Source organism: Muntiacus reevesi, chromosome X (genome assembly GCF_963930625.1).
Source record: "Muntiacus reevesi chromosome X, mMunRee1.1, whole genome shotgun sequence".
In the NCBI taxonomy this organism is placed as follows: domain Eukaryota; kingdom Metazoa; phylum Chordata; class Mammalia; order Artiodactyla; family Cervidae; genus Muntiacus; species Muntiacus reevesi.
In genome coordinates, this window is record NC_089271.1 from 89,437,323 (window position 1) to 89,448,407 (window position 11,085).

At 36.3% G+C, this 11,085-nt stretch overlaps 1 protein-coding gene across 1 annotated transcript; it reads left to right on the forward strand.

Moving 5' to 3' along the window:
• Window positions 1-2,422: 2,422 nt before the first annotated feature.
• LOC136154565 (dynein light chain 1, cytoplasmic-like) lies at window positions 2,423-3,733 on the forward strand. The gene is made up of 3 exons (XM_065916795.1): window positions 2,423-2,449; window positions 3,179-3,295; window positions 3,494-3,733. Exons 1-3 carry the CDS (start codon window positions 2,423-2,425, stop codon window positions 3,731-3,733), a joined length of 384 nt encoding a protein of 127 aa, XP_065772867.1.
• Window positions 3,734-11,085: the final 7,352 nt, after the last annotated feature.

Here is an 11,085-nt window from a genome sequence, read left to right on the forward strand (position 1 = left end):
AAAACCAAAAGAGTTGCTAATGTGGAAAATAAACTTGTTACTGAGGGGTAAAGGGTGGAGGGATAAATTGGAATTGACACATACACACTACTATATATATATCAATAACATAGATAACTAATAAGGACCTTCTGTGTAGCACGAAGAACTCCAGTCAATACTCTATAATGACCTATATGGGAAAAGAATCTAAAAAGAGTGGATATATTAATTTGTATAACAGATTCACTTCTCTGTACATTTGAAACTAACACAACATTGCAAATCAATTATACTCCAAAATAAATAAAATAAAAATAAGCCTTAGAGGCAAAATAATAAGTGTAGACAGAACATGCCACTTCCCTAGAATTAACATACACAAAGTTTAGATAATATAAGTCCTTCTAATAGGAATAGAAAAGCCATCAGTTAAATAAGACACTATACTAAGGAAATGTCAGACTGGGCAACGCTTATTCATTTCAGGAAAACCTACACAAATACTTTAGTTTAGTTTTATTTTTTGTTTTTCCTATTGCTTTTCTCAACCTCCTCCTTTATACCACAAGTGTTTGAGAATTCATTTTCTTCTATGTTGAATCCTCTTTGGATTCTTTTTCTTTTCTTTTGGAATCTTTTTCTTTCTCTAAATACTGATTTTGAATAATCAACTCATACTATATCCAGTTGCAAAGATTCGTTAGTAGAAACACAACCCATCTGAAGATAGTTTGAACAAATCTAAATTCCTTATAATTCTGTAGAATTACTTATCTATAGTGGTAAGTTTAATTTTTTAAAAGTATTTTGACAAAAAATGTTAAAGTGTTTAAATTGGGGGAATGCATGTATAATCAGAGCTTCTCAAATGCTCCATGATGTTTATAAACTTATCCATGTGATGATTACATGTAAATATGTACAAATATTACAGTCAATATCCAATGGTTGATTAATGGCTAATGCTAGTTAAATAGACTGGATAATATTCAATTATCCACACAAAAATCCACACAATCTGAAACTCATACAATAAGTGTTTACCATTGATGCAAAAATCAGTTCAATTGGACCAATCATGAAAAGTATAACCATAAAAATACACCAGAGAGGTTTCTTTCTGTTGATTCAGTTTTGGTTAATGTAGAATTACCCAGCTATTTTTAGAATCTAACTTTGACTAACTACTACATATGATGTTTTCTGTATAAAATAGTGTATTTGTAATGTATATCTGCATGCCTCTTGCTACACACACACACACATACATAAAAGTAGGGTGTTATCATATATATGGAATTTAGAAAGATGGTAATGATAACCCTATATGCAAAACAGAAAAAGAGACACAGAAGTACAGAACAGACTTTTGAACTCTGTGGGAGAAGATGAGGGTGGGATGTTTCAAAAGAACAGCATGTATATTATCTATGGTGAAACAAATCACTAGCCCAGGTGAGATGCATGAGACGAGTGCTCGGGCCTGGTGCACTGGGAGGACCCAGAGGAGTCGGGTGGAGAGGGAGGTGGGAGGGGGGATCGGGATGGGGAATACGTGTAACTCTATGACTGATTCGTGTCAATGTATGACAAAACCCACTGAAATGTTGTGAAGTAATTGGCCTCCAACTAATAAAATAAAATTTAAAAAAAATTTTAAAAAAGTAGGGTGTTATAATAAAAAATATGTTCAAAAGGAAAAATACTTTGTTTTTCTAGTTCCTTGAGGTATAAGTTTGAATTGTTTATTTGAGGTATCTCTTTTTTATTAATATAGTTATTTATTGCTATAACATTGTCTCTTAGAAGTGCTTTAAATGAATCCTATAAATTTTGGTAGAGTGTGTTTCCATTTGCATTTGTCTCAAGATGCTGTTTTTTTTTTTTTAACTATTTTCTGTTCAGGAGAGGGTTATTAAATTTCCACACACTTATGAACTTTTCAATTTTTCTCCTGTTATTGATACCTAGCTTCATTCCATTGTGATTGGAAAAGATATTCAATATGATTCCAATTTTGTTTAGTGACCTAATATATGATCTATCTTGTAGAATATCCCTTATGCACTTGAGAAGATTGCATACTCTGCTTCTGTTGTGTATAATGTTCTGTGTATATTTCCTCTGTTTATTTGGTTTGCATTGTTCAAGTGTTTTTTTTTTTTTTTACATATTACTCATCTGTCTGGATGACCTGCTAATTGATAAATGTGGTGTATTAAAGTCCCCAACTATTATTGCATTGCTTTTTTTCCACTCATCTCTGCTAATATTTGTTTTATATATTTACGTCTTATGACATTGTGCATATATATGTACAAGTGCTATATCCTTTTCACATATTGACCTCTTTACCGTTGTATGTGACCTTCTTTGTCTCTTGTGACAACTTTTGATGCAATGATTATTTTGTCTGATTTAAGTATAGTTACCCCTGATCATGGCAGCTTCTCTGTTTGCCCAGATGGTAAAGAATATGCCTGAAAGGCAGGAGACCTGGGTTTGATCCCTGGATCGGGAAGATTCCCTGGAGAAGGAAATGGCTACCCATTCCAGTATTCTTGCCTAGAGAATTTCATGGACAGAGGAACCTGGCGGACTACAGTTCATGGAATCGCTAAGAGTCAGACACAACTAAAGTGACTAAGCACCTATTAGCACCCCTGATCTATTTTAATTATTATTGCAAAGATTATCTTTTGCCATCCCTTAATTTTCAGCCTATATGCATCCTTAATGCTAATGTGAGTCTCTTGTAGGCAGCATTTTAGTTGGATCATGCATTGTATCCATCCAGTCACTTTGTCATTTCACTGGAAATTTAATCCATTTACATTTAAGGTAATTACTGAGAAGTAAGGATTTACCATTACTATTTTGGTAATTGTTTTCTGTCTGTTTTATAATTCCTTTTTTGCCTTCCTCTCTTGGTGTCTTCATTTCTGATTTAGCGACTTTTAAGCAGTGTGTGTTAGTCGCTCAGTTGAGTCAGACTCTTTGCAACCCCACGGACTGTAGCCTGTCAGGTTCCTCTGTCCATGGAATTTTCCAGGATATAATACTGGGAGTGGGTTGCCATATTTATCAGTAGGCTTTGATTTATTTCTCTTTTAGCTTTTCTACCACAAGTGTTTCTCTTTGCAATTACCATGAAGCTTACATAAAACTTCTTATAGATGCACTCCGACTTTGGCAGCAACTGCCTCTCTACGCAGGTGTGAGCCTTGCTAGCCCTTCCGCCAGGAGACTGTTGCAGTCGGTCATCCCCTGCTCCTCGGTAACTGTGTATGACCGAAAGGCCGTGATCAAGAATGCTGATAGGTATTCCCCATCCCGATCCCCCCTCCCACCTCCCTCTCCAGCCGATTCCTCTGAGTCTTCCCAGTGCACCAGGCCCGAGCACTTGTCAGGATGGGGAATACGTGTAACTCTATGGCTGATTCATATCAATGTATGACAAAACCCACTGAAATGTTTTGAAGTAATTAGCCTCCAACTAATAAAAAAAAAGAATGCTGATATGTCGGAGGAGATGCAACAGGACTCGGTGGAGTGTGCTACTCAGGCATTGGAGAAATATAATATAGAGAAGGACATTGCAGCCCGTATCAAGGAGTTTGACAAGAAGTACAACCCCACCTGGCACTGCACTGGGGGGAGGAACTTCAGTAGTTATGTGACACATGAATCCAAACACTTCATCTACTTCTACCTGGACCAAGTGGCCATTCTCCTGTTCAAATCTGGTTAAAAGCATGGACTGTGCTACACACCCAGTGATCCATCCAAAAAAAAAGGACTGCAGCCTAAATTCCAAATACCAGAGACTGAAGTCTTCAGCCTTGCCTAAGGGAACACCTCCATCTTTGAACCTTTATTGTGTTTTGTATAGGGCATTCTCTGTACTAGTTTGTTGTGGTTATAAAGTAGTAAGCAAAACATCTTACATTAGTATCTATTTTCTATTCCATACCTCTCTGCCACATGTTTTTTCTCTTCAAATTCCATTCCTTTAAAAAAAATAAATCTGTTGGAGAAATGTGAAAAAAAATTTCTTATAGTTATAACTCTTATTTATAAAATGAGGAGGCTCAATTTTAGTTGAGTTCACTAAAATTCCTTTTTGCTTTAATATTTCTGTTATTTTCTAACACATATGTGATTATTAATAGCTAATTTTTGGTTCACTAGGTGAGTAATTTAATAAAAGACTCCAGTTAAAAAACTGATGCAGAAAGTTTTGGGATGGTGAGGGAAAATTAACTATGTTTCAGAGGTACCTCAATACAACCTACCCAAAATGGAATTCACTATTTTCTCCCTGTCCATGATTACCTCTCTCCAGTTTATTCCTCCACATAATTTTTAGAGTTTCTTTGTAAAATATAAGATTAATCATATCACTCCCCTTGAATGTTTAAATATAAATGTCTCACCATATCTGTCAGGATAAATCCTAAACAAATTAGCAGAGAATAGAAAGTCTTACATTTTCTAGTTCCAGTTGTAACATGACTCCTATCATTTTCTTATGGCTTCTGTCAAAATATCTTTTTAATTAACCTTATAAACACACTCCCCTCTCTCTCTCTTGCTCAATATCATTCACCCTTTCTGTCTTTTCCATACTTTTGTGTAACTTGTAGCAGATTCATAACGAAGTAAGCCTCAATGAGGCAGAATCCTGTAAGGGAGACTACTTCTCTGATTTTGCCTAATCTAAGCAATCAAGTCTAAATAGTCAAGTAGGTTCTGTCCAGTGTAGATGTATTGACTTGAAAGTATATAAAAGGTATTTCAATGTATAACTTAAATATTTTTTAATACTTTGAGATAACAAAAATACTTACTGAAAATATTAATTCACTATCTATATTGAAAAGTAAAAGCACTTACATTGAATGGTAAATTAGCAACATCAATAAAGGATTTACCAGTCTTCAATTTTCTTCACTAAGGAAGAGCTAATAATCTATAATGGTTTAAAGTGTTTATTAGACTATTTTAGTCTAGTCTGGTTTCTCTTTTGGGTGTGCAACATTAATCTCATCCCATTTAGTTTGTTCTCTGGAATACCTCCTTCTTGTAGCAATTTAAAATTCTTATTATTTGCTTAAAGTCTTTGAATACTAAATATGTATCCATCAGTTTCACCTAAAGTCTTTGACTTCTTCCAATATGACCTGCAAATTTGCAGTTTATTTCAGGAGCTCTCTTGCTCTTTGACCTAAAGGTTTTGCATTGCCTTCTCATGAGCAACTGGAGTCAGTCTGACATCTCACATATATGGAGACAGGAAGGGCATTTTAAATTTCCTTTACAATCTGAACTGAACCTTGAAGAATAGGTTAAGACTAAAGCAGATATGAAGAAAAGAAAAGACATTCTAAGAAGGAGAAGTGTTATAAAAATTCATGCAGACATAGGTATCCCTGACAGATCAGTAAGACAATAAGAAGGCAAGTCTGAATGGATAGAGGGTATATATTCAGGAAATGTGGCATGAAAGCTTCCTCTGCCAAGAATGTTCTATCTTTGCCTTTTATCTAAACTCTTACTAGCTGGTACTTTTTATTTGAATCTTTTTCTCAACCAGCAAACCAAGTTAAGTGTCTTCTAATCCACTGTCTTGACACTCTTTACTTCCCTAAAAAATAGTCTATCATATATGGTAACATTTTCAACTATGCATCACATGTATCAGAATCATCTAGAGCTGGGGTCAACAAATGATTGTTCAAGGACGAAATCCAGCCCAACTCCCTGTTCTATAAATAAAGCTTTATTGGAGCACAGTCATAGTCATCTTTTTATATACGGTCTATGGTTGCTTTAGCGCACTAATGACAGAGCTAAGTTTTTACGACAGGAACCTATGGTTCACAAACCTAAATTATGTACAATATGACCTTTAATAGGAAAAGCTTGCAGATCACTGACCTATAGGGGTTGTTAAAACTCAGATTGCTGGGCTTCACGCCTAGGGTTTTTGATTTAGTAAGATAAGAGTGTGGCCCAATGATGTGCATTTCTAACAAGTTCCTAGGTAATACTGGTGTTGATGCTGTTGGTTTGGGATCATAGGCTGACAACTGCTGCCCTATACCTACAGATCTCATCCTTGGTTAAATATTAGAATCATCTGCAGAGCTTTTAAGAATCAATATTAAATCAGAATCTCTAAGAGTGAAACTCAGACTTAAGTACATTTTTAAGTGATTCCAATATGTGGCTTAGAGTAAAAACTCCTGTCCTGTAAGCTCTGGGAAGGTATGCTCTCTGCCTCAGACTTAGGCAAGTGCCTGGCATGCTGGAAGTGCTAAAGTAAATAATACGTAGATGAACTAACATTTTTTTTTTCAGTTAAAATTAAGAATAGAATAGATTTGATGGGGCAATCCACTATTCCATTGAATTGGGAAACTCAGTACTTTGTAGCATCAAGAATCTCTAAATATCATGAATCAACTTCCTGTACTTTCACTCTCCTCAGGAACAAAGTCATACTTAGAGAAAAATGTAACAGGCAGACCACCAGGCTGCCACACAGCTCAGCAGATTTAACAAGAAGTGAGGAAGAACATAGCTGACTCAGTCATTTTTAGGTAGCAAATTGGAATTTGGCCCGTTCCCCCAAATACTAATTCCAACAAAAGAGTACATTTTTCATTCATGATGGGCATACCATTTCTCTCAAAGCCAAAAATTAGAAGACTATTGTGAATGTGGATCCTTTACATGAAGTGAATAGCAGGGGGTAGAAAGAGGAGGTCAGATGGTTATGAAAAGCAACTGCTACATGGGGAAGGGGGGAATGAAGTCTCCTAATTGGTCTATCTGTTTCCATGGTAAGAAGCAAAAATGTTAATAATCTGTTCTAAATTGTTTTCAGAAGAAAAATGCATAGGCTAGGTTTCCCCCAGTATAGGAAAACTAATAGCAAATAGGACATTCCTTTCAAAAAAGATGGGATAGCAGTAACACCATTTCCCTACCCTTCACACAATCCACTGTCTCTGAATAAAATGGCTCTGCCTTTGAAAACACTACTGCCATAACCAGTTCAGGTAGACAACAAGCAGAGTAAGAAGGCAGAGGGAAAGGAATGGAGGGTAGAAGTCAAGCCACATGCAGCCCATTCTCTGAAGTCTGAGAGAGAAGATGGGAAAAAAAAAAAAAAAAAAAAAAAACGAGTGTAAAGGGAAAATAATGAAACAAATATCAGACAAATAGAAAAACAAGACTGAAAATGAAAGAAATTGTGAACAGAGAAAAAAGATACCAGTAAGTGACAAAGAATAGATGAGGGTAAGATCGAGGTAAGAAAAAAGGATGGGAATAACAAAAGCAAAAGAAAGCTGGAGAGACAGAGAATATAATCAATAAACACACATACACATGCATGTATACACAGAGATATTTACATAGATAAACATTTGTATCTTTTATTTTCCTCAGAGTAATGTCAGAAAGAAAAGCAGGCTTCTTTCAATGAGGCAACATCCAAAACCCCTAGAAATATTTGCCCCGGGCTCTGAATCAGAGATTTAGGAGCCAGATAAATTAGCTAGCCAGCTATGAGCCTCAAACCGCTGACTGCTATATATATAACTCAGGTTTCAAAATTTGAGTGAAAAGCCCCCCTATTGAGAAAACCTCCAAGCGTAAAGTAAATGAGAGCAAGCTTTCGAATATTTTGCAACATTTTATAATGGACCTATATAATCATATTATTCTAGACAGTGAGGTAAATTTGGAGATACTACTTCTGACAGTGTTGCATGAAATAGTGACTTGATGTTTACAGTGAGCTTGCTTATTTAGGTTTAAAAAGCACACAACTTTTACTTCCAATATTCTGGGAGGTGGGTCATAGAGGATCTTGCTGTGATTTATGTGGTAGAGTGTTTTGCCTATGTTCTCCTCTAGGAGTTTTATAGTTTCTGGCCTTACATTTAGGTCTTTAATCCATTTTGAGTTTATTGTTGTGTATGGTGTTAGAAAGTGTTCTAGTTACCCACTGAAATGTTGTGAAGTAATTATCCTCCAACTAATAAATTTTTTTTTTTAAATAGAAGTAATAAAGAAAAAAAATTAAAAAGCACACAACTAGGAACTCTATGCTATGCTCTTATCTCAAAATACTAAATTTCCACTGCCAGGAAGAAATCTTCCAGAAGCTGAAATCACACTAGCTAGTGGCAAAATTTAGTATTTAAGGTCTCATACAAGATCTAGAAATCAACAAAAAAAAGTTCAAAATGCAGTACTTGAGTGCAACCTCAAAAATGATAGAATGATCTTGGTTCATTTCCAAAGCAAACCATTAAACATCACAGTAACCCAAGTCTATGACCCAATGATTAATACTGAAGAAGCTGAATTTGACTGGATCTACGAAGACTTAAAAGACCTTCTAGAACTAATGTCAAAAAAGAGGTCCTTTGCATCACGAGGGACTGGAATGCAAAAGTAGGAAGTCAAGAGAAACCTGGAATAACAGGCAAGTTTTGACTTGTAGTACAAAGTGAAGCAGGGCAAAGACTAACAGAGTTTTGTCAAGAGAACATACTCATCATAGTAAACACTCTTTTCCAACAACCTAAGAGACAACTCTACACATGGACATAACCGATGGTCAATATCAAAATCAGATTGATTATGTTCTTTGTAGCCAAAGATGAAGAGCTCTATACAGTCAGAAAAAAAAAAAGAAAAAAAAAGAAAACAAGACCTGGAGCTGACTGTGGCTCAGATCGTCAGCTCCTTATTGCAAAATTCAGACTTAAATTGAAGAACATAGGGAAAACCACTAGGTCATTCGGCTATGACCTAAATCAAATCCCTTTATATTACAGAGGAGGTGATGAATAGATTCAATGGATTAGATCTGGTAGACAGAGTGCCTGAAAAACAATGAATGGAGATTTGTAACATTGTACATAAGGCAGAGACCAAAACCATCCCCAAGGAAAAGAAAGGCAAGAAGGCAAAGTAGTTGTCTGAGGAGATGCTACAAATAACTGAGGAAAGAAGAGAAGTGAAAGGCAAGGGAGAAAGGGAAAGATAGACTCAGCTGAATGCAGAGTTCCCCAAAATAGCAAGGAGATATAAGAAGGCCTTCCTAAGTGACCAATACAAAGAAATAGAGGTGAACAATAGAATGAAAAAGACTAAAGATCTCTTTTTAAAAAATTGGAGATATTAAGAGAACATTTCATGCATGGATGGGCATGATAAAAGACAGACATGGTAAGGACCTAATAGAACCAGAAGAGATTAAGAAGAGGTGGCAAGAATACACAGGAACAAATATATACAAACAAAGTCTTAATGACTCAGATAACCACAATCGTGGGGTCACTCACCTAGAGCTAGACATCCTGGAGTGTGAAGGCAAATGGACCTTAGGAAGCATTACTATTAACAGTTAAAGGAGGTGATAGAATTCCAGTTGAGCTATTTCAAAAGATGTTGCTGCTAAAGTGTGCACTCAATATGTCAACAAATTTGGAAAACTCAGCAGTGGCCACAGGACTGGAAAAGGTCATTTCATTCCAATCCCATAGAACGACAATGTTAAAGAATGTTCCAGCTACTGTGCAATTGTGTTCATTTCACATGCTAGCAAGGTTATGCTCAAAATCCTTCAAGCTACACTTCAACAGTACATGAACCAAGAACTTCCAGATGTACAATCTGGATTTTGAAAAGGCAGAGGAAACCAGAGATCAAAGTGCCGACATTCGTTGGATCATGGAGAAAGCAAGGGAATTACAGAAAAAATATATATATTCCTGCTTGGCTGACTGTGCTAAAGCCTTTGCCTGTGTGGATCACAACAAACTGTGGGAAATTCTTAAAGAGATGGAGATAACAGATCGCTTAAGCTGTCTGCTGAGAAATCTGCATGCAAGTCAAGAAGCAACAGTTAGAACCAGACATGGTACAACTGACTGGTTCAAAATTGAGAAAGGAAAATGGCAAGGCCATATATTGTCACCCTGCATAATTAACTTATATGCAGAGTACATCATGCAAAATGCCAGGCTGGGGAATCACAAGCTGGAAGCAAGATTGCAAGGAGAAATATCAGTAACCTCAGATATTCAGATGATACGACTCTAATGGTAGAAAGTGAAGAGGAACTAAAGAGCCCCTTGATGAGGGTAAAAGAGGAGACTGGAAAAGCTGGCTTAAAACCTGAAATTATAAAAAATAAGATCATGGCATCCAGTCCCATCACTTAATGGCAAATAGATGGGGGAAAATTGGAAGCAGTGACAGATTTTATTTTCTTGGGCTCCAAAATCACTGCAGACAGTAACTGCAGCCATGAAATTAAAATATACTTGCTCCTTTGAAGGAAAACTATGACAAACAGGATAGTAAAAATCAGAGATTTCACTTTACCAACAAAGGTCCATATAGTCAAAACTGGGGTTTTTCCAGTAGTCATGTATGGATGTGAGAGTTGGACCATAAAGAATGCTGAGCAACAAAGAATTGATGCTTTCAAATTGTGGTGCTGGAGAAGACTCTTGAGAGTCCCTTGGACAGCAAGGAGAACAAACCAGTCAATCCTTAGGGAAATGAACCCTAAATATTCATTGGAAGAACTGTTTCTGAAGCTCCAATACTTTGACCACTTGATGCAAAGAGCCAAAAGGACCTCAGCTAGAAAATACCCTGATGCTGGGAAAGATTGAAGGCAAAAGGAGAAGGGGGGAGCAGAGGATGAGATGGTTAGATTACATAACGAACTCAATGGACATGAGTTTGAGGAAACCCTGGGAGATAGTGGGGGACAGAGGAGCCTGGTGTGCTGCAATCCATGGCATCACAAAGAGCTGGCAGAACTTATCGCCTGAACAACAGCAACAACTACTACCAAGGAATAGCAATTATCAAAGCAGGTAGAAAATAGGGTAAGTCAAAAATTTTGCTACATAAACATTTTGGCTTTACCCTAAGAGACAAATGGAAAACCAAAGTTGCAATGATTTTAGCTTGGAAAATACTGAAGTTTGTGTAACCAAGTACGCACCTCAGCTATAAAATATATCTTATTATAGCACCAGAGACAGATAGGTTTATGAAATC

Excerpts from the sequence above, each read along its gene's own strand:
- LOC136154565 (XM_065916795.1), top strand. The coding sequence starts at position 2,423 with ATGGCAGCTTCTCTGTTTGCCCAGATG. Across the intron at positions 2,450-3,178 it reads CTTCTCTGTTTGCCCAGATG|CAACTGCCTCTCTACGCAGG; the intron begins GTAAAGAATATG and ends CGACTTTGGCAG. Across the intron at positions 3,296-3,493 it reads GAAAGGCCGTGATCAAGAAT|AATGCTGATATGTCGGAGGA; the intron begins GCTGATAGGTAT and ends ATAAAAAAAAAG.